The sequence below is a fragment of the Apium graveolens genome, chromosome 8 (genome assembly GCF_009905375.1).
Source record: "Apium graveolens cultivar Ventura chromosome 8, ASM990537v1, whole genome shotgun sequence".
Classification (NCBI taxonomy): domain Eukaryota; kingdom Viridiplantae; phylum Streptophyta; class Magnoliopsida; order Apiales; family Apiaceae; genus Apium; species Apium graveolens.
Window position 1 is genome coordinate 118436086 of NC_133654.1, and position 24191 is coordinate 118460276.

At 33.4% G+C, this 24191-nt stretch overlaps 2 protein-coding genes and 1 pseudogene across 3 annotated transcripts; 2 read left to right on the top strand and 1 right to left on the bottom strand.

The window, feature by feature from the left end:
• The first annotated feature begins 1368 nt into the window (after positions 1–1368).
• On the top strand, positions 1369–6632 carry LOC141676511 (protein AE7-like; annotated as a pseudogene).
• An 889-nt stretch (positions 6633–7521) lies between these two features.
• On the top strand, positions 7522–16844 carry LOC141677246 (extra-large guanine nucleotide-binding protein 3-like). Of its 2 annotated transcripts, XM_074483090.1 has the most exons (9): positions 7522–7749; positions 8489–9183; positions 9285–9422; positions 10340–10444; positions 10587–10763; positions 13794–13950; positions 14086–14324; positions 15472–15641; positions 15872–16844. In XM_074483090.1, exons 1-9 carry the CDS (start codon positions 7608–7610, stop codon positions 16455–16457), a joined length of 2409 nt encoding a protein of 802 aa, XP_074339191.1. In that variant the 5' UTR covers positions 7522–7607; the 3' UTR covers positions 16458–16844. The 2 variants fall into 2 exon arrangements, with proteins under 2 accessions (XP_074339191.1, XP_074339190.1); XM_074483089.1 differs by lacking the exon at positions 7522–7749 and having other exon boundaries at positions 7840–9183.
• A 1685-nt stretch (positions 16845–18529) lies between these two features.
• On the bottom strand, positions 18530–19327 carry LOC141679931 (serine/threonine-protein phosphatase 7 long form homolog). The gene has a single exon (XM_074486290.1). The coding sequence runs from the start codon at positions 19325–19327 to the stop codon at positions 18530–18532; it is 798 nt and encodes a 265-aa protein (XP_074342391.1).
• Between the last annotated feature and the right edge of the window lie 4864 nt (positions 19328–24191).

Sequence of the window (24191 nt, forward strand, 5' to 3'; positions counted from 1 at the left end):
AACAAATACTTTATATTATCTTTTCTTTTCTTCTATGTCATCAAGTGTAAACCTTCAAACTGACCTAGTCTACGGAATTTATCTTAATTATTATCGAGCTGAATTTAAATATTTGACGAATCGAACTCGAGTAGGGTTATCAAACGGATATTTCGTATACGGATATGATTATATCTGTATCCGTATTCGCAATTGTCGGATTCAAATACGGATAATATCCGCTTTATTTCGGATATTGATAATATCCGTTTTTTCTCGGATACGAACGAATGTCTGATTTTTTGATGCCCCTACCGTATTAACAATGATTTTAGAACAATTTTTTAAAAAATAAAATTTAAATGATATTTTTATATATGTAAAATATTTGTACGATTATATAAAATTTGTATAAATATATTATTTAATTCATATACATACACTATAACATATACTATAAGTTAATAGAATAAATTTCTAATTATATATTATATAATTTAAATATCATATATGTATTTAATTTCGGATTCGAATATCACGGATTCGGATATCAATAATATCAGTTTTACTTTGGATACAGATAATATCCGTTTTTCTATGATACAAATGCGATACAAATACGAATTTTGTAAACAGATATCAGATTTTTCGAATTTTTTTGATAGTACTAAACTCATGAACGGTCATAAGTTACTGTCATAAATTACAAGGAAGCTCCTTTTTCAAATTTGTTAAAATTAGTTATAGATAAGCTCTTTAACTTAATCGGAGATGTGTTTCATAAAATAGAAAAATAATTAATTTATTAAACACAGTATATTAATTTAAGAAACTATTTATTCCAAAAAATTCTTAATCCATGTTGTGGAGTTTTTGTTAGTATATTGATTGTTATAAATGAAATTGAAATTATTAAGAGTCCGGGATCTGACATGTTGTCGAGAAAAGAGTATCAGCTGTATTTTTGTCGTGGTTGGTCTTTCCGGTTCCTCGTAAGTTTCCATTGTGTTTTTCTTACTAAGTTTGCTGTTATCAATTTACATGATTTTCTTGATATTTTAAATTTAATCCTCACCATATCTTCATTTGATGTTGTGGGCATAGTTTGATACATGATATGTCCTTATCTTTTTGTGTTTTACTTAAATGAGTTAGTAATTCATGGTTTGTTGAGGATGGATATTACAACTAACTAACCCCCTTGCAATACCATGAATTTATGTCAAAATATGCTACACAAGTTGCCTCCATTAGTAGTTTCGGCTTTTTTGGTTTATATTTAATTTTTTCATTTCTACAAAATTACCCATTCTTACTTTTCTACTGGTGTTTGTTAGCTATTGGAAAATTTCAGCTGATAACTAGCTACGTTTCTCTTGATCAGTAAATATGGTTTCCGGGTTAATCAATGCCAATCCTATTGTGTATGTCAAAAAGGAGGAGCGTCGACCTCGTACTCGACCCCGTTGCTTTGGAAGATGAGTATTCTGTGCAATCCATTCATCACTTGGAAATTTTTGATATCCTTTCAGTTGTGATATGTATTTAGATTTTAGAATATACTGTATATTACTGAATCACCGTTTGTCTTTGCTATGTTTTTTCTTTGTTAAGTGTACCATTAGGCTAGTATGTTTATTGTTGTCAAATTCTCTCAGAAGTATTAATTGTGTAAAGACTTCTTGGTCAAACGTTTCCATACCTTTTTGTGGAGAGACAAATATTTGTATGTCCATATCATTACAAATTTAAAATGTCTTAGCTTTTTTGCTATTAGTTCTCTCTTTCAGTCTATTTTGAGGAATTTTATAATCAATCATGTATGCGATTGTTGGCACTTCATTGGAATGCTATGAAGTACTACTACATATGGACATCTACATGCCGGGACTCTTTCTGAAATACATTGAGAATATGTGCAGAACTTATGATTTGAAAGTTAAAAGCCAAGAGTGCCGAACAATATTTCTATAACTCTGCAAAGATTGTGCACATAATTTATCACATTTAGTAAAAATTAATAATATTTGTGTTTGTCTGATGATAGATGTATTTCTCCTTGACATTCTTACATCATATTAGAGACATAAAAGACCCGGAGCATCCATATTCTTTGGAAGATTTGAAAGTTATTACAGAAGACGCGATTGAGGTAGATGACAAGCGAAGTTATGTGCGGTAAATTGCTTTGCTCCTTCCCTTTATCAGTTATGCAATATTCAGAAATGCCCTTATGTAAGGTTTTAAAAAAAATTGTACAATATGCTTTAGGGTGACATTCACTCCAACAGTCGAACATTGTAGTATGGCAACAGTTATTGGCCTATGTTTGAGGGTGAAACTTATGCGCAGCCTGCCTTCTAGATACAAGGTATCATTCACATCTTTCCTTAATCATTATAGTAGTATTTTAGTTCTCTGGCCAGGTCTAACTACTAGGGCAAGGGTTGGTTCTGCTCACTTTTGGGGTAAAACTTCGGTTTTTAAAATCGAAAACTGCAACCGCGATTGAACCAATGGTTGAGTTTCGGTTTTAAAATTCTCGGTTTGATTATTATTGGTTCGGTTTTGGTTTCAAAACCGATTAATATAAAAATGAAAAGAAATATTACTATTTACTACTAAAATTAAGTAGAAGCTTAGTAAATTTGAAAAATATGTAGAATTTTAAGATAAATTGAATGGACCTTATTTGGTTTTTTTCCAAAAAAGCATATAAAGTTATCATACTAGAAGCTTCTAGTATGAAGCTTGATGGAAAGTAGCCCTGATCAATGACTTGTGACTACTGAACAACTTAAACTTCTTGCTACTACAGCCCCTTATTTGAACAGTGTAGTCTTACATAAAATCTATAATTATCATAACATCACGTAGAATCTAGGACTATTAGGCTAAGATGAGTACTTAATAATCATGGTTGGAAATGCTGACAAAACATGTATGAAGTCATACCGGTACTAACAAAATATACTCACCGAGTGAAATTATTATCCTGATTTATGATGAAAAGGTAAAGCATCTTACTGCACTGCAACCTACACAAACTGATTAAACGTTAAATTTGTTTTTTCCCCTTTGTAAAGGCCTACAACAACAGTTAAAGGCCTACAACAAAATCTAGTTTTAGTTTTTTTTTTGCTCAGCCTACTGTACTGGAAGATTAAAAGAATAAAGATGTGACGGAAAATAAAAAACAAAAAAAATAAACATACTCGGATAAATCAATCTTTGTAATGAAAAGAAATATTACTATTTACTACTAGAATTAAATAGAAGCTTAGTAAATTTGAAAAATATGTAGAATTTTAAGATAAATTGAATGGAGTCTATTTGTTTTTTCCAAATAAACATACAGAGTTATCATACTAGAAGGGAACTCACATAACTAGATGATGGTAGCTCTAAGAAGTTGCATATATTTTGCTAAAACAAAATATTAGCCAATACTTAAAGACTAGAATTGAAGAATTTAAAGCACATTTTGTGTAGATACTTCAGAATAAAATAAAGGGCAATAGGAGAGGTGAATTTTGCAGTTACATGATTAGTGACCTACTTAAAACTTTTGCAGTGGTGTCCCGTGAATGTGAAGCTTGATGGAAAGTAGCCCTGATCAATGACATGTGACTACTGAACAACTTAAACTTCTTGCTACTACAGCCCCTTATTTGAACAGTGTAGTCTCACATAGAATCTATAATTATCATAACATCACGTAGAATCTAGGACTATTAGGCTAAGATGATTACTTAATAATCATGGTTGGAAATGCTGACAAAACATGTATGAAATCATACCGGTACTAACAAAATATACTCACTGAAATAATTATCCTGATTTATGATGAAAAGGTAAAGCATCTTACTGCACTGCAACCTACACAAACTGATTAAATGTTAAATTTGTTTTTTTCCCTTTGTAAAGGCCTACAAAAACAGTTAAAGGCCTACAACAAAATCTAGTTTTAGTTTTTTTTTTTGCTCAGCCTACTGTACTGGAAGATTATAAGAAATGAAGATGTAATGGAAAATAAAAAACAAATAAAATAAACATACTCGGGTAAATCAATCTTTGTAAATTGTGGTGATTGCTCGGGGATTTTGTATTACTCTTTTTTAAACAACTCATAGCTTGTAAAGTATGTATAAGATTATTTGCTTTAATGTCAGGCTTATAACAGTCTGTATAATATTGTTCGCTGTAATAGTAAGGATTATGTAGCCTGCCAATGAAATCATAACAGTCTGTTTTTTAAGTTTCCTCTCATTTAATCGCTAATCATCTTTCCAGTGCCCCTTCCACCTGGAATAAAACATAACTGACACTGATCACCACAAACCATTTATGAATCCCATCATTATTCACCATGCTGTTCTTTCTTTTGTAACACATTGATTTGATTGTGCTGGTTGTGGAAGAACATTTATACAGTTTTTTGGGTGTGGGGATTCTGCAAGGTCTCCTCTTGTCAGGAAATGTTTGTCGCAGTCCCTTTTTTTTAATACTGTAAAATCATCTTTCAAAAAATTATGATGATTTCTATTCGCTGTTTACTAGTCATAAAGTTTTGTGAGTTGTATAAAGTTGGAAAGATTTGGTGGCTTTGTAAAATATGCATTTTGTTTTTACAATGTTCCAGATTTGTACACATATTTTGATAAATTGGGGTCATCATCTTGAGTTGTATATATTGTGAATATGATATGGCGGGTAATTTGGCCTGTCCATGGACCATGATGACTGGTGTACTAGACGCTACTAGCGATGCATGCATAATTTAGTACTTCCGATTGCTATGTAATAACTCAAGCTGCTTATGTTTTTTTCTTTCCATGTTATATTTGAGTTGCATTTTGTAGGTGGATATTAGAGTTGCTCCTAGGACTCATGCAACTGAAGCTGCAGGTCTCCCCTTATCCCTCTCTCTTCCTTTCTCCCTTCCTCTTTCCCGCATGCTTACACACACTGCACTGCATGTATTAGGCAATTGCAAGTGGTTTAACTTATTACTTTAAGAATGCATTATATGTATGGTTCATTTGGCATGATATCTATGGTTTCAGTTCATTGGAAGTACTTTTTGGAGGTTGCATTAAACACAATATGCTCAGCCAAAGGTTTCTGGCAATTATAAAATGTTGAACTTGAAGACATAGGATGAAAACATAAATCTGCCTACCCTTAAATGATGTGGTCTTGTAAACACTATGCAAAGAATATGCAGCACCCTGTGGAGAACCATCTTATATGGAAAACCGTGGAGAACCATTGATTTTATTATAAAATTTCATCACAAATTGTAAAATTTTATTTCAAAAAATATAAATTCGATGCTAATCTAGAATAATAATTAAAGTTGAATATAATAAAAAATTTAACAATTAAAATTTGATAAAATTACTTGATTTTAAATTTGATTCTATAGTGGAATTTTTTTTATAAGTGTGATTCTAATGTGATTCTACTATAGAACTAATTTAAACTTTTTCATTATTTCAATGATTTTTTAAATATAAAAATTGTGTAACTTCGATTTTAAACTTGGTAATTAAAATTTATAACTATATATGATGAAAAATAAAATAAATTATAAATTTTATATTTTTTAAATGAGGTTCTCCATCTGTATATTAAAGGGTTCTCCATGGAGTGCTACCCATATATATTCTAAAACCAAGCAGAATTTCCCTAATAAATGGAATTTAGCATGGACGTTGTCAAGGGTTTACATCATAGCAAGTATTTGAATTCGAACAAGCGTGGAAATAAGATATATCTATAACTTTGGATGTTACTTACTGTATCTTTATACAGAGACTTCAAGTGGCATAACTAGGATTCAAAAGCACCGGAGCTAAAATATTAACGATAATATCTATGAGCCAAGGCCTAGGTTTCATGAAAAAAAATCTTATTAAATTTCTGATATCATCCGGGCTTTCAGCCTTAGCAAATCCCTCCCTGGCTGCCCCGCTGCTAATGAACCAACAGTTGGTCTCATTATGTTGTTATTATGGATTTGATTTTTATGCGAGAGTGACCCAAGATTGATGTTCTCTGCTGATAATCTATGATTTTGATATTCACACATGCAAATTATTAAATGCCAAATGGGAAAAATTGTTAATTATTTTGCAATAATGTTGCAGTAAATAAGCAGTTAAATGACAAAGAACGAGTAGCAGCAGCATTGGAAAATCCTGATCTTGTAGATATGGTTGACGATTGCCTTGCTCCATCATTTGAGTAAACATGGAAACTCTCTGTCACGTGCTTATAAAAGGAAAACTGGAATACTGTAGAGTTCCTGTTGACACCTCAGAAACTTTGTTCTTACATCGTGTTGCTATCTACTTTCAGTTGAATCCGTTTTCATTTTGGGATTAAGTTGAATGTTGCAATGTTTGTAATGTAATAGGTAGCTCATATTGTTTCATTGGGCGACAAGAAAGAAGATCAGGTTCTTAGAATACTATACTATGAGCTGAGACATTCTGTCAACTCATGACTGCATAGGTGCATAGTTAGAAGCAAAACAGGCAATAGCGTCAATAGATTTCCAGATTCATTCAGCTTGCTAAGATGGGTGGGGGTTTGTTCTACCTAATACCTTTTCTGTGAAATATATACAAAGTTATAACTTTCTAAAATGTTTAATACTGTAGCAGATATAGAGCTGTTTCGAATCTATTTACTTACTTTTGAAGGACATTTAAACGTTCATTTTCAAAATTATAGTGGCAAAAAGAATACTCCCTTCTATTCAATATCTCTATGGGGTAAAGAAGATTCAAAAAGAATTAACAAAAATTTTCGTTTAGTAACGTTATTAACAATGAAAAATCATCATATTTTTTCTTTTTTTTCAAAAAAAACGTATCTAATTGATCAGAATGCAAGAAACATCACACAACCTTTTATTACTATTACCCGTTTTGGAAATAAGAAGTTTTTTTCGTATCCTTATGAATCGGATAATACTATGTTATTTCCTATACTTGTATTGGTTCTATTTACGTTGTTCGTTGGATCCCTAGGAATTCCTTTCAACCAAGAAGGAGTGTATTTGGACATATTATCAAAATGGTTAACTCCGTATATAAACCAAATATATTGATCTGCCATTGCACTTCTATTCAACTTCTTACTATTATTTAATCTTAGTACACCTATCATATTACAGTTTCTGGATACTGTCCATCTTGTTTAAAGGGCATGCATCTTTGGAAGCATTTGAAGTTTGATTTCTTCATTCTGCTGTATCTTTTGTAGTCCTTTGATCTTCATAAAGGTCCTTTGCAATTAAAAGTAATCTTTAATTGGAAAAAAAATAAAAATCTAAAAAATGTTTTAAGTTACCAATTACACCAAAAATCTTTGGAACTATTTTTTTGAACTTCTAACATTTTCCAAAAATAAACCTGATAAATATAGAAGTTGGCCAAATCTGAAATCATAACACAATAGCAATATCTTAAACTACAAACTGTCTGTTTAATATTTTCCCACCAATTCTTAAACCATCCACTCTGTCTGTACAGTGAACACCCCACCAACTCTTTCCAGCATAAGACTAAACAAACTAAAAATCCACCAAATTGTTCCAATAAAAATCAACCCACCTAATGTTTCTTGTTCAAGCCTGTAAAAAGTCCTTTTTTAATTTATTTTTTTTCACATTTACCCCTTCAATTCTATATTTGAATGGTATAAATGTCAAAACTCCATCTTCAGATTCATGGGCCTTGTCTTTTTCCTCACCACTAGGTACCCTCTTGATCTTTTCATGTTTTTTATGTGTATATGTCTTTATCTCTGTCTCTGGTTGACTATTAAACTCAAAGCTTTAATCTTTTTTGATTATTAGACGTGTTAGACTAGCCCTTTTATTTGGACTGTTGAATTTTATCTTTGTTTGATCATTGTTGTGTATCTAGTTACTTCAAAGTTGAAGGCTTTATAATCTTGACTTTCAACTTTTTATGAGTGGTGGGTCTTAATCTTTGTTGCTAATGTTTGTGCTATTATATTCATGTTGACTTGGTACTTGTTTAGGTTGTCAATGTTTGTATAATAACTCTTGTTATCACCTTCCTTTTCTTTGTTCAAAGTTTCCCTTTTTGTTTTACCACAAGTAGTAAGAGCTAGAGTTTTGGTGGGTTATTCTAAACTTGTGGATCAAAGTTGATAGTATAAGTTAAGGATTTTATACATTTTTGGAAAGTACGAGAAATGGCGAAAACTGATAGAGAGGATTGGAGGGAGGTGGTGAGAAAGATGCTACCTCCTGGGGCTTATGTTCCGGAAGATGATGATGATCTAGATTATTCGATAGCTATAGAGTATAGTGGTCCTCCAGTTTCGTATGAGCTCCCTAGAATAGACCCTCTTGATGTGAATTCAGGCTCGATTCCCACTGCATCTGTAGTAGATGATTCGTTTAGAGATTCTAGAAATTTTGTTACTAAAGATGTTCCACCGGTTATTGAACCGATTGCTTTGCCAGTCTCTTATATTGCTGGTGTTACTACTTCGGATACTCAAAGTCATAGGATGTCTGGAAGCTCAGCTTCGGAGGTTTCTGTATTGCAGAATGCAGATTCTTCTTCGGATTCTCCTTCGGTCTCTCCTAGTCCCGTACATCAGCAGTCGGGCAATGAAGTTAGACGAATCCCAGTTGTTACTTTCAATACTGTTGATAGGTCCAAAAGCAAGGAGCTAGATGTAAAGGAGCCAGTATTTCCTGAATATGTTGGTGTTACAAAGGAAAAGAAGAAAAAGAAAAAATCAAAGGGAAGAGTCTGTTATAGGTGTGGAAAAGCAAAGTGGGAAACAAAGGAGTCTTGTTTGGTTTGTGATGCAAAGTATTGCAGCAGTTGTTTACTCAGAGCAATGGGTTCTATGCCAGAAGGGCGGAAATGTGTGACTTGCATTGGTCATCCAATTGATGAAGCCAATCGGTCAAAGCTTGGTAAGTCTTCAAGAATATTGTCCCGACTACTCAGTCCGCTGGAAGTTAGGCAGATAATGAAGGCAGAGAAAGAATGTTCAGCTAATCAGCTTCGACCAGAGCAACTGATGGTGAATGGGTTTCCTCTGAAACCAGAAGAGATGGCTGAACTCCTTGGATGCCCTTTGCCACCTCAGAAATTGAAACCTGGTAAATATTGGTATGACAAGGAATCTGGTCTCTGGGGAAAGGTAATTTCTTCCTTATGTTTTTTAGGAAGTGTTTGTACTTTTAATATACTAATCATTTCCACAAGATTGCTAACGAGAATTTTGCTCCTACGAACTGACAGGAGGGAGAAAAACCAGATAGCATCATCAGTTCAAACTTAACTTTTACCGGGAAGCTTAGTCCTCATGCTAGCAATGGGAACACTGAGGTTTTTATGAATGGAAGAGAAATTACAAAACTTGAACTGAAGGTGTTAAAGGTCAGTTCTTATTTATCCATTTATTCTGAGATATAAAATAGCTGGCTTGAGTGCATTTCTAGATAAATTTTTCGAACTTGATTAATTTGTGAAAGAAGAGGAGTATAAGAGTCAAACAAAAATCTTTGGTTTATCCTTGGAGCAAGTCCAATGTTGGTGTTAAAAGTGGTGCTATTTCTATAATATTGCAGTCAAGAAAAAGGCTCTACTCCAATGGGGTGCCAAACATGAATGCAAAATAGCAAAATGTTATACTTAGTGCTAAATATAGAACCAAGCATAAATGTTGTTATAATCGCCACATGAGCATGCAAGTGGGTAATTGGAGGGAAAATTGACTATTACAATAAATAGTGACAAACGTGATTGTGCATTTAAAGATTAGATAGGATTAATATAGCTTTTTTTTTAATAGGTTTGGTGCCATTTTAAAACTATGCATTGGAGCACAAGTTTAATTTTATCATCAATATTTTTTTTTTCAAAATATAACAATAGCTATACGTATTTTTTTAACACCACCACTAGACTTTCTCTAACACTATCTTTATGCACAAGAATAAGGGAATATGTTCTGCGATTAGTGTCTTTGTATGCTGCTCTATAGCAGTTTAGTTTTATGTGTTCCTTAACCTTCTAATAACTCTGGTGAAGCTAGCATCGTCAGTAAGAAAATTATCTACTAAATAAGAGAAAATCCTCACTGCAATGATTCTCTTAGAATTAGAACTGGCCCATGAAGCCATCTACCGGCTAGATGCCTTATTCAAATGTCAGATCCGTGGTTCACAAATTGATTGTAGGATTCAACTTTTATCGTTTGTATATATACCTGGTTCTTTTCAGGATGGTCGGTGTTCTGGATTTTTATAATTCACTTCATCAATTAATTCTAACCTCATTTTATCAATTTTCAGCTAGCAAAAGTACAATGTCCTCGTGATACTCATTTCTGGGTTTATGATGATGGTCGTTATGAAGAGGAGGGTCAGAATAATATCAGGGGCAATATTTGGGAAAAGGTAAAAATATTTTATGGTGACAATTTCTAGTTATGATGTACGATGTTAGATACCATTTATATCCTGATGGCACTTTTTTTATTTTATATTTCTGACAAATGGATCTTGAAGGGACATTAATAATGTCATTGTTCTTAATTAGGCATCAACACGACTTATTTGCACATTGTTATCCTTACCCGTGCCCCGTGGTCAGTCTCATGGGCGAGATGAGCCCAGCACCTATTCTACTGGTCCAAACTTTTTAGAGCAGAAAAAAGTTCAAAAGCTTCTCCTATTTGGGCTTGAAGGTTCAGGCACCAGTACTATATTTAAGCAGGTATTTACTTTTTGAACAGTAATAATCAGGTACCTTTAACTCTTTAAGCATTTACTTTACTTTCTGAAAGATGACAAATTATACAGTATTCATTAGTGAACTTAGTATAGAACTTTCGTAGACCTAAAAATTGATATGAATATATTATTCTTGGAGTCTGGGAATTTTTTTCTGTGAAGTGTGAGTTACTTCCAAAGAAATATGTTTTTAAAGCTCTGCTTGTGTGTGAATTATTTCCAAAGAGATATTTTCTTAGAGCTCTGCTTGTGTCTTTTATGTGGTTTCAGTGTAATTTAAATTACTGAATCACAGTTTCCTTGTGTTATGTTTGTGTTATGCAAGTTAATATCCTGCTACTTTGGTTCAAGTATCAAAACCGCATCTTTATACTTGTAAGTATTAAACCCAATCATGGGCCATCTGCAGGACAAGGGTAAATAACATTACATTCAAATGTTTCCGGATTATCAAGTGATAAAAACTTTTTTTGTTTATCTCCTTTTTGTGTTCCCCATAAAAGAATCTGGATGCCATTTTGTATGACATGTCAAAATTACATTGCTACTTTATTCTTATTTTTATGAACTTTTAGCACTTTGCACCCCTAACGTTTGGGTGTTTTTTTGTTTTGGTCTCATACTTTAATTATTTACACTTTGCACCTAATAGTTTAAAAGTTGTTGCAGTTTACACCCTTTTAACGGAGTTCTGTTAAAAGGGTTGGAAAACCGTTAAAAATCAAGTTTTTTCACTTTGCACCCTTCGAGGGGCGCAAATTGTAAAAATTCTGGGAAAAACGCAATTTATTTATATAAAATAGTTTCAATTTAAAAAATAAATAAAAGGGTAGCCTTCAAGTAACCAAAACTCATAAGATATAATAAGATTGTTACATTGTAGGGTTTTAAAGCCTAATTAAAGATTGACAATTGCTTACAAAGTCTCCCAATTATAACACAAAACCTAGAGTCTCAAAGTATATATAAATGACATGACATGACCGTGATGGTTGTCATGTCGGTCGACTAGTCGCGACTAGTCGGCGATTAGTCGACTAAGCGGTGCTTGGATGTCGACTCAACATGTCGACTAGCTGAATGTCGATATTTCGGTCGACTAGTCGACTAGTCGGTCGACTAGTCGACTAAGCGGTCGACTAGTCGACTAGTCGAACTGCTCAGTGTATATATTATTTTTTCTGCATAAATTTTTTACATGCTCATCACATCACAGTTGTATCAGACAATTGTTATTGATTAATTGTTACATATTTTACATGATTGCAAGTACTTTTATTTGTTGTACTAAATTGTTAGATGATTGTAAGTACTTTTCTTTGTTGTCATTTGTTAGATCTTCTAGCTTTTTCATCATTCTCTCCAAGTGTTGGATTCTTAATTCCTTAGAATCTGAAATAAAACATTCTGGAATGAGTTGGAACTTAGAACCTAGAACTTAGAAATCTAAAATACATAATATATATACATTTGTGTGTATATATATATGTATATTGATTTTTAAATTATAATAATATATTAATTTTTTGTCGACTAGTCACTAGTCGACTAGCAGGAGGTCCGTCGACTCGCCTCGATTCATCGACGTGACAACCATGATGACCCTTCGTTATCATAATTATATTTTTGAATTGACTCTCCAAACACTAGAGATACGTAAGCATCTTATGAAGGCAGAGTTAAAACTCGAAACTCTCAAAATCTATGCATAATTAAACCGAAAAACCGAACCGAACCGTGCTAATTCGATTCGGTCCTGATTTTTCAGAAATTCGACCGAATAGACCGAAATAAAATTCGGTTCGGTCCAGTTCTTGTAAAAAATATTTTGATCCAGACCGGATTGACCAAGTCATAAATAATATAATTTTATATTATATATATTTTACATATATTTTAAAAATTACAATCATAAATTTTAATTTATGCACTCTTAGAATTACATATCACCTTACTTTAATTATATTTTAGATTCATAATTTTTGGTTTAAAATTTTATTAAAATTTTATTTTTTTCAAAAAATTCGGTCAGTTCGGTCCAAAACCGGATTGAACCGAATTATTTCCATTTGGTCCGGTCCATAATACAATTTCGGTCTGTTTCAGTCCAAGAAAATATGAAAAGGTTTTTCAGTCCATCGGTTCGGTCCGATTTGGACCGAACCGAATGAATGCTCTACCCTAGCAATTTTCGTTATCTCAATAATGTGAGGATGATAACTCAACAATAGAAAAGAGAGTTGCAACCATTACTATATTCCACGAAAATATGTTTAAGAAAAAATATTTTTCAATTATCTTTTTTTAACATGAGATAGTCAGAGGCGGACAATGAATTTTATTTTATTTTTATTTATTTTACCCGAAGTTTCTTACCTTTTATTTTTTTTAAAATTAAAGCTATTTTGTATAAATATTTTTTTTTTGAATTTTTAGTCTTTGCAGTTTGCACCCCTCGAGGTGTGCATAGTGAAAAAAACTTGATTTTAACGGTTTTCCAACCCTTTTAACGGAACTCCGTTAAACGGGTGCAAACCGCAACGACTTTTAAACTATTAGGTGCAAAGTGTAAATAATTAAAGTATGAGACCAAAACGAAAAAACACCCAAACGTAAGGGGTGCAAAGTGCTAAAAGCTCTATTTTTATCTATAACTCTGAAGAAGCATGTTCATCAATGCTATTATGGTTGTAAACTTTCTGGTGTGGATAGTTGCATATAGAGCAGGAAACTATTATTTGTTAGTACTTGATTTTTTGCAAGTATTAGATTCATAGTTTAAAGCCATTACCTTAGAATCATGTTGACAAGTCATTCATCAGTACAACTGTACTTTGAAAAAGTCCCTTTGATCTCTTTCCTTCTTTTCCAGTGTGATACTGATCGTTGAAGTACTAGTGTATTCCAGATATTTGACCCTTTTTTTTGTATAGATTATATTAGTTTTGTGATCGGCCAAAAAGTTTGTTGTGCAATTGAAAGTTATTTTATCTTATGGTTCCTTGTCAAACAGGCTAAACTTTTGTATGGGAACAAGTTTACTCCGGAAGAGATGCAAGGTATGAAGCTCATGATCCAGAGTAACATGTACAAATATCTCAGCATTCTACTTGATGGACGAGAACATTTTGAGGAGGAGTTGCTAACGAGGAATCAAGCCACCCAAGCAGGTGATCTCCCTAACAAGTTGATTTTGTTACATTTACAATATAATTTTATGGTTTCACATGTACTACTTATTTTTATTGATTACTGAAATTTACAACACTATAGAGCTTTCTTTACAAGCCTTAGATTCTTTTCAGATGGAGAGGCTTACATAGAGGAGAATGTTTATTCCATCAACCCAAGGTTGAAGAATTTCTCAGACTGGCTTCTAGACATAATAGCTACTGGTGATTTGGATGCATTCTTTCCTGCAGCTACCCGTGAATATGCTTCACTAGTTGAGGAGGTGTGGAAAGATCCTGCTATACAAGAAACATACAGGAGAAAAGATGAACTTCATTTCCTTCCAGATGTTTCGGAATACTTCCTAAGCCGGGTACCTTATAATTGCTGGCTATTTTAGTATAGTGCTCCCTCTTTCCCATATTATATGTCCTAATTTGAAATTTTCATTTTTCTGGTGAGGTTAAGTTAACTTTTACTTCAAATTAAATATTGTTCTTTTGCATTTTTGTAAATTTAAAATCAGATCTTATAATGTATTAGAAATAGTTTCCTAGAGTATTTTTTTTGTTAATTTTTATGTATTATATAGGTCCTAGAGATGTGTATAAAGTAGATAATTATATGTGTTTCCGTTAATATCTTTTATATAAAAAGGTGTTTAAATATTTTTTTATGAGAAGGCCCATTAAAATCGATTTTTGTAAAATATGTAGCCCTAGAGGTGTGTTTAAATTAGAGTAGTAAAATGTGTTATAATTTGAATAGCTTCTTAAAATAACTGTCAAAATAAGTTTTAAAATACCCAGGTCCATAAACCAGCCCAATTACTTTAAAAATTTGGTATAAAGGAATAACATGTGTTACAAAAACCGTCATTATTACGATAGGAAGTCAAGCAAAACAAAAAAGTGAGGTGGAGGAGTACTAAGTGTGGTTTATGTTATTTCAGTGCATATGCTGGTTTCTCAATGTCACTTTTGCCCCTTTTCACATGTCAAGAGTACATTTTTAAGTTGTATCCACTCTTATGCCTCAAGTACTCTTAAATTATAATTAGCTGATTCAAGGAAGATTTTCGAAATATTCCAGATTGCTAGCTGATCATGAATTTATAATGACACATTAATAAGAACTAGCTTACTCTTTTTATTCGATCATCTCTCTATATATATATATGCTTTGCATTTTGAAAGATATGCCGACCAATGTAAACTTTCAGAATCAGTTTAACAGTTTTTTAGTAGCCCCTATGGTAAATATATACCAACCAAAATGCTATCAGTTTATAAAGTTCCAGTAGCATTGCTTTTTATTTATATATATATATATATAATTGGAAGATTGGTCATATAGAGGGGCATCTTGAATTAAGTTTAATAGTTAAATTAAATATCTTTATTGGTAAGTGGTAGTTAAATTTTTTTCTCTCTTGCTTCTTGAAGCTTCCAATTGCTAATTGGTTGTAATAGTGGATCACACAGCTTCTCTAATCCCTCAAATTTATATTGTCTTCTTAGGCTGTGGAAATATCTAGTAACGAGTATGAACCTTCAGAAAAGGACATACTATATGCGGAAGGAGTCACCCAAGGGAATGGTTTAGCTTTCATAGAGTTCTCTCTGGATGATCACAGCCCAATGTCTGTAGCTTACTCGGACAATTTGGAATCTTCACTGCCGATGAGTAGGTAAGTTATTTAATTATATTGTTACAGACTACCCATTCACCCATTCAATTGACAGTATCACAACTACTAGTACTTTCTATATAGTACTGCGTTGATGTTGTATTGACTAAATATTACCTTAACATATATCACCCTCAAAACCCAAAATGAGTTGAATTAAATATCTTTTAGCAATTTGTTTTGTTTGGTTGACCACTGGACTCAGTTCTCTATTCAATTTTGGCTTCTAGATATCAGCTTATTAGAGTGAATCCCAAAGGCATGAATGACGGTTACAAGTGGGTAGAGATGTTTGAAGATGTCCGTATAGTTGTCTTCTGTGTTTCTCTGAGTGACTACGATCAGATAGAGATTACTTGTGAGGATATTGGAAGTGAGGTGCTTCTTCAGAACAAGATGATGGAGAGCAAAGAGCTATTTGAGAAGATGGTCAGGCATCCATGCTTCAAGGATACTCCTTTCGTTTTGATACTAAACAAGTACGACCTCTTTGAGGAGAAGGTCAACCGGGTGCCACTAGGTACTTGCGAGTGGTTGACTGACTTTAGCCCTGTGCGGCCTTATAGCAACATAGCTCCCCAGGCTTACTACTACATTGCAATGAAGTTCAAAGAACTCTATGCTTCTCTTACTGCTCAGAAACTTTTTGTTTGGCAATCCAAGGCAAGGGAACGCGTGACGGTAGATGATGCATTTAAGTATGTAAGGGAGGTCATTAGGTGGAATGATGAGAAGGAAGAGAATTATTATAACAACGTGGATGATTCATTCTATAGTACAACAGACGTAGAAGTGACCTCGTCGCCAAGGGAGTAAAGTACTGACTGTATACATTATATACATGTACTGTGAAAAATGAAGAAATTGTATGTGAATAGTAATATCCATGTTTAATTCTGTAGTGGTATTGCATAGGAGCTCTAGTGATGTACTGATGCAGATGTTAATAACTCCAAATGTACTTTGCATATAAGCAGATGATTGGAATTCCAAATCTGATTGCAGTACACTGGATTCACAGAAATAACCTCTATATTCCTGGGAAGGGTAGAGCAGTAGAGGTAAGAATATGTTGAATTGTGAGGATATTCTTTAATTTCTTTTTCTTTTTTTTTTTTTAACTTAATTGTGTTTATTGTCTTATTGTGCACCAGTTATATATATTAAACTATCTTAAGCAATATAACTGTTTTTTGTTTTATAGTTTGATTTAATCAGAGAAATGATAATGACTGTTAATTTTTTTTAGTAAATAATTGAGAACTATTTGAACCATGTAAACAACATACTAAAACTAAAAATTTATTTTGTATAATTAGCACATTTTAGTACTTCATTTACTCCACTACATTAAAAAAATTGTTAGGCGTCCAAACTCAGTTTCCAAATACTTATCTGTACATTAAAATGGGATGTCATCATATGTGCATATACCTGCGTTCACAAGACAATTGTTGTGCCAAGTTATTTCTGAAAATAGTTGGGTTTTACCTAGCACTAGCTAGATACTCATACATAATAGATGAATACACATATTTTGCCCTACAACCAAAAATCATATCAAGGATGCCCCTGAATATGAAAGGGCTAGCAGAGTCCAAGGCTGACCTCACATTATATAACCTTCAAGTTTGTCACTCCATTCCACCGCAATGATCTGGGTCCTCCCCTTCCTATATCATTTGGAACCGATCTTAATTTTGTAAACCTCTCCCAAACTCACATCTGCACTATATCCTAGTGAGTGGATGTAAACCTCAAACCAACTATAGACTCTAATTTCATGAACTCAGCAATTGAATTCTGAAACAACCTCATGTCCCTAGCGTATTGCAATGCTATTATCACATGAATAAAAAGATTGTATTAACAATATTATTAACCAAAAAAACGGATAGGTCTCCAGAGAACCAAAACTGTACAATTATACCATCACAAAAGAATTGATCAAAACACAAAAATGAGAAAAGTATAAAGAGATATAGACATAGTCATGATGTTATAGAAACAAGAGATACTACTTCTTAACACACTTACTTGAGCTTAGACGATGATTGTTTTCTTTCGCTAATAGACCGATAGTAATAGATGGGATCATGCAGCGGATGCATCAGTCAGTATATGCTGCTGCAGTTGGTAATGACACTTCCAACACTACCAAATGCATGAAACTTACAGAGGATTTAAAGAAATCTTGCTAGAACTATGTATCCAGATTTGTTCTAGAACTAGCACAAAATCTTGCTGCTTTAACCGTATCAAAAATCCTTTCAAGCCTCCTAATACGAGCGTCAAGTCCCAGGTGTTCTAATTCCACTGCAGTATGCACATTGCTTTCATCTTCAGCATTGTCATTGTTATCCTCCCGACTCACAACTGCAACTTGTTCCAGCTCATTTCCCGTTTCAGTAGATGATTTCATTTTCTTACGCTTATTAGAAGACATACTATGACAACTCATTTCCACAGGTTTCTTCGTGAGCTCAGAATTTCTATCTACATCTGAATATTTTTTTGCTTTAAATTGTTTTTCTGTAGACAATTTACTCTTTTCACACTTATATGAAGACAGACATATTCTGCAGACTCAACTCCACTGGTTCACTAGGGAATTTTGTCTTCGAAACCGATGGTGTATGTTTTTTATTTTGGATGTTGTTGTTAAACAATTCAAGGCTTTTATACCAAGCCACATACCGGGAGGAGAAATTAGGCACAAAATATCGAGGTGGTATATATAGTTGAACACCTCTACTAGTTCTGTTATAACTGCTCCAAGCAGTTTCAGGACTCCCACTAAATTGAACAACTTGAGGAAGATCTTGGTCTAATCCAAATTGCATAGCTACTCGATGGGGCAGATATTGTTCTGTATAGCCTAATCCAACTCACTCAGCAGCTCTCAAGCATCGCGCAAATGACTCTACTGCATCCGAATCAACCACTACCCACTGTTCAGCATCTTTGTACAAGTTAGTTAACACACTATTGCTTGAAATTATAACATAAGGACGCCACAAAAATGACAGTCCAGGAGAAACCAAGGCTGACCTCACATCATCAACCTTCAAGTTTGTCACTCCATTCCACCGCAATGACCAAGGCTCTCCCCTCCCTAAGTCATTTGGAACCGGTCTTAATTCCTTAAATCTCTCCCAAACCCACATCTGCACTAAATCATAGTGACACGATATAAACCTCAAACCAACAATAGACTCTAATTTCATAAACTCAGCAACTGAATTCTGTAACAACCTCATGTCCCTATAAATGCAAGCAAGAACAACGGGTGCTAACGCAATTCTCATACCACGCGATAGATGAATAGCAACATGAAAATCCTTTATACCAATGTAATTCTGAGGGCGAACAAGAACAAACCTCGACAACCACAATGCAAGAAATGCTTCGTGCTCTAAAGCACTACCATTACGCATAAAATACTCCATCCAACTAGAACAACTAACATTTCGTCGATGCCGTAATCTAACATTCTTATGATCAATTTTCAAACACTTAAAAGTATCAATAAATTCATCATCTAAAGGAGTGGTAAATGAGGCACCTAAAACAGAGAAACAACCTAAATATATAACATCTTCCAAAATTATAGTAACCTCACCCCATGGGAACATAAAAGTGTTAGTATCAGCACACCACCACTCAGCAAGACCAAGTATTAACATCTTGTCTTTGGAAACTGTGCATGTTGAAGCCAAGATTGCATCATAAATACCAGCTTTCTAACATTTTTCTTGGTATCTAGGCTTCAAACTCTGGACCCAAGAATTCCATTTCTCTGATGACAGGCCCTTGTAGGACTGTAAACTGTAGCACTTTCCAAGTTTTTGAAAACAGGGTTTTGAGTAAAAGAGTGACTTAGGTGGTGGGCTTTTCAGAGGATGAAGATTAGAATCAGTGATAATGGGTTTAAGTAAATGGGCTGTTCTGTAAACTGGGTTGTTACCATTGTGTGGAACCATGAGCTCTTGTCTCTCTTCCACCAGAATATCTTCCATTAACAACTTTCAAGCAGCTTCTAGCTGAAACCAACTACTAAATATGTGAGGACGCAGAAATGTGTTGGGCATTATTTTCACTTCACTTGTGCTCTCCCCACACCACACTACATAAATTATACTACTTGTTTAAAATATAATTTCTTTTGGCACACTTTACGGGAAAGCGTGTGAAGGAAACTTATTTGTTTATTGAAACTTTATTACACTGACTGGTGGTAAATGAACCTTTCCCTCCTTGCTTGTTTAATAGATGAGATGCCTTTAATTATTTGCGAATGGGATTCAATTAGTGAAGACATTGTTACAAAATCAATTGAATTATCAAAATTAATCAGATTTTTTAGAATTAATTAAAAATTAAATTATTATATTACCCTTACCACCCCGATTGTGATAGAGATTTACTTGGCCAGCTAATTAAGGCCCTGTTGCCCGGGGCTTATAAGTTTTATAAGCACGTAACTTATGACGAGTGTTTGTCGATCTAATTTATATGTCAAATTTATAATTTATGAGTTAAATGTTAATAACGACGTATTTTTTTTCAACTTATTTTAATTTTTTATTTTTTAATTAATTTTTGTTTTAAAATATATATTTATAAATGTTAATTTAATATAAAATTCACAAATTAAGATAATTATATACAAAAAAAATTATTTTAGTTCATTTAAATAAAAAATTCTGACTTATAAATAAAATTATTTAAACACTTACAGAAATTATAAGTATTTATTTATTTATTATTTATAAGACACTTATTAATTTTAAATTATAAATTATCTATTTTAAAATTTCACAAACGGTAACTAAAACACAGACTCAATTGAGAGTTAGATCAAATTGATCAAACTGACTGTTACATGTAATCCTAAAAATATAAGGGATGTAAAATTAGAATTCTACCAATAACTTATTAAGATTAGGGTTTAACTTAAGTGAGTACAGTTAGTTTTTTAATGTGAATGTATGAGAATATTATTCTAATAACAGAAATTATTTAAAAAATTATAACTATATCATTAAAAATATATTATGTACTACACATTTTTCTCCTAAACTTATATTTTAGAATATATGAAGATAAAAACAACCCATGTTACTATAACCTTTTTGAAGCGAGCAAAATTTTATTAACATAAGTTAAGATCCACGAACTTTTAAAAGACCTGGAGGAAAATTATCCGACCATACAAATCCAGAATCTAATAACCCATTATTGTGTATATGTTGTGTACTTGATGATTTCTTTAACAAAACATCTTGGTAGATTTTACTTAATGAAAAATATAGCACTCGACGGATAAGGATTATAGTCCCGACGGATAACTCAATATAGTCCCGACGGATGATGATTCATTATCCATCGAGTGAGTAGCTTATGTAACAATAAGTCTGTAGCACATTTCTGCATACACATTGTTTAGATTCTGTAGTAGTACTCAAGTCATGTTGACTTTAACTAGATATGCAGAATAGGTTGATTAAATGTACATAGATGATGTTTTGTAATTCTGCATAAATGAAATGAAGTTAAGTGCCAGATTGCTACCCGACGGATAAACAACAATGTTATTCGACGGATGATCAACAAGACAACCCGACGGATGATCATGAACTCGACGGATGATCATGAACCCGACGGATAAAGAATTCAAACATCTGTTGACAGTGACAACACAGTCACATGCGTCGAGTGTATATAAATGGAATGTGGAAGCCTATTCAACTGGGTTTTAGAGAACAAAGAAGCATTGCCATTTTCATGCTATTATGAAGATATTCAAAGATGCTGGAATAGAGTAATGAAGTAGCACAATATTAGATTTGATAGTTTTTGTTTTATTATCTTGTCTTATTGCTTTGTAATCTTGGTGTTATATAAACCAAGAGGCAACAAATAAAAAAAAGAACTAAGCAACCAAGAGAGAAACATTTGTAAGCTGTATTCTTAGCATTTCTCTACAATCTTAGTTGTTGTCAATTTGTAAGCAGCTGTGAGCTAATTGCTACACAGAGTTCTCTTGATATATTATATATATCTCTGGTGGATCCATTCAAATCCACCAGAAAGTTTTTAAAGACTTGTGTTTTTAATTACTTGTGTTTTGATTCATTTGAAGTTATTATTCCGCACTCTGTAAATCAATTCACACTGATATATATATATATATTTAAGTTAGAACAATTTTATTTGTGAAAAAGTTTCAAGAATTCCATTCAACCCCCCTTTTGTAATTCTTATTGCATTGTTAAGGGACTAACAATTGGTATCAGAGCAAACTCTTGATAAACAAAGAGTTTAAAGATCACAACAAAACAACAAGATGAACAAGAAGGATGTTGGAGTCAAGATTCCTTTTCTGGATAAAGATAATTACCATCACTGGAAGGTAAAGATGCATCTTCATTTACCTTTTCAAGATGAGGCCTATGTAGATTGCATAGAAAGAGGCCCTCATGTACCAATGAGAGCTGCAACTGGAAATGAGCCATCTGTCCCCAAGCCAAGGCATGAATGGTCCGATTCTGATATTGAACAAGTCAGGAAAGATAAGAAGGCCATGAATATCATGTTCAATGGAGTTGATGGTGATATGTTTGACAACATCATCAATTGCAAAACTGCCAAGGATGTTTGGGATACAATATAGATTATCTGTGATGGCACTGAGCAAGTTAGAGAAAACAAGATGCAACTACTGATTCAGCAATATGAGCATTTTCATAGTGAAGAAAGTGAGTCTCTCACTGACATCTTTAGTAGGTTTCAAAAACTACTAAATGCTCTGAAGTTGCATGGAAGGGTCTATCAGACAAAAGAATCCAATCTGAAGTTCCTTAGATCTCTTCCAAAGGAATGGAAACCTATGAAAATCTCATTGAGAAACTCTCAAGATTACAAGGAGTTCACTTTGAAGAGACTGTATGGCATCCTGAAAACCTATGAGCTTGAAATAGAGCAAGATGAGAGGATGAAGAGAGGAAAGAAGAAAGGAGGATCCATTGCACTAGTTGCTGAGTTAGAAAAAGAGAAGGAGATGAAGATGGAAGCTGTTGAATCAACTTCAAAGGTCTGTGAAAACAAGGGCAAGGGGCTGGCAACAGAAAATGAAGACTCTTTGAGCCAAGATGACATGAAAGATATTGATGAACATCTAGCATTTCTTTCCAGAAGATTTGCCAAGCTCAAGTTCAAGAAGAACTTTGGATCAGCTAAGCCAAATAGAAACATGGTGGATAAATCAAAATTCAAGTGTTTCAAATGTGGCTTGGCAGGGCACTTTGCCAGTGAGTGTAGAAAGTCAGATTCCAACAAAAAGAAGTTTGAGCCTGTGGATTATAAACAGAAATACTTTGAGCTGCTCAAACAAAAGGAAAGGGCTTTCATTACACAAGAAAATGACCGGGATGCAGATGGTCTGGATGAGGATGTTAGCTATGTCAATCTAGCCCTAATGGCCAAGTCTGATGAAACAGAGACAAGTTCTTCAAGAAATCAAGTAATCACCACTAACCTTGCATATTTATCTAAAGCTGAGTGTAATGATGCTATAAATGACATGTCTACAGAATTATATCATTTGCGTGTTACACTTAAGTCTCTCACCAAAGAAAATGCTAAAATCAAAGAAAATAATTTGTTTTTAAGTAAGAGGAATAATGTGCTAGAGTCTCAGTTCATTGAATTTGAAAAATTAAGAATTGAGTGCAAAATTGGTAACGATTAATTAACTGAGTCCTTGAAGAAAGAAGTTATTTTGAAGAAGCAGCTTGAACGTGAACAGGAGGTGATTAAAGCATGGAAAATATCTAGAGATGTTCATGCTCAAATCACCAAAGTTCAAGGGATTGAGTCCTTTTATGATGCAGCCTGGAAGAAGAACAAGGAGAAGCTGGAATCCAAGTTGGTGGAAGGATTGCTAACAGATGTAGACTCGACGGATGATGAGGGTCATCCGTCGGATAGCAAAAAGGGTTATCCGTCGAGTGATATAAATCCTCATCCGTCGACTGTGAGCAAGCCTGTGAGTAAAGCCAAGCTTGTCAAGTTAAATGAGAGATATGGATCAGTTTCCAAGAATTTTGTTCCAGGAGAATCTAGTCAAGTAAAGAAGGAGAAGAAGGCTAATGTTGGTCATATGACTGTCAAGCAATTGAGTGACAGACTTGAAAAGATTGAGGTTAAAATAGAGGCTAAAAAGAAAAATAATAGAAATGGTAAAGTAGGGATTAACAAACACAATAACTACACACCTGATAAATATGCTACTAGAAAAATCTGTGTCAAGTGTGGTAGTATAAATCATTTGTCTGTTAATTACAAATCTGCCATGCCTACTTCCATATCTGTGCCACCTCACTATCCCAACATGGATGCCATGCCTCCTATGCCTATGAATGCTATGTCCACATAGAATATGAATGCACAGTTTGCTAATATGCCATTTGTACCTAATCCTTATTATGCTGCATATAGTATGCCACAAATGCCATTTAGCATGCCTTACTGGAATAACATGCTCAG

Coding starts and splice junctions, on each gene's coding strand:
- LOC141679931 (XM_074486290.1), bottom strand. CDS start 19,327: ATGTTAATACTTGGTCTTGCTGAGTGGTGGTGTGCTGATACTAACACT.
- LOC141677246 (XM_074483089.1), top strand. CDS start 8,215: ATGGCGAAAACTGATAGAGAGGATTGGAGGGAGGTGGTGAGAAAGATG. Junction 9,184..9,284: donor AATCTGGTCTCTGGGGAAAG/GTAATTTCTTCC, acceptor ACGAACTGACAG/GAGGGAGAAAAACCAGATAG. Junction 10,445..10,586: donor GGGGCAATATTTGGGAAAAG/GTAAAAATATTT, acceptor GTTCTTAATTAG/GCATCAACACGACTTATTTG.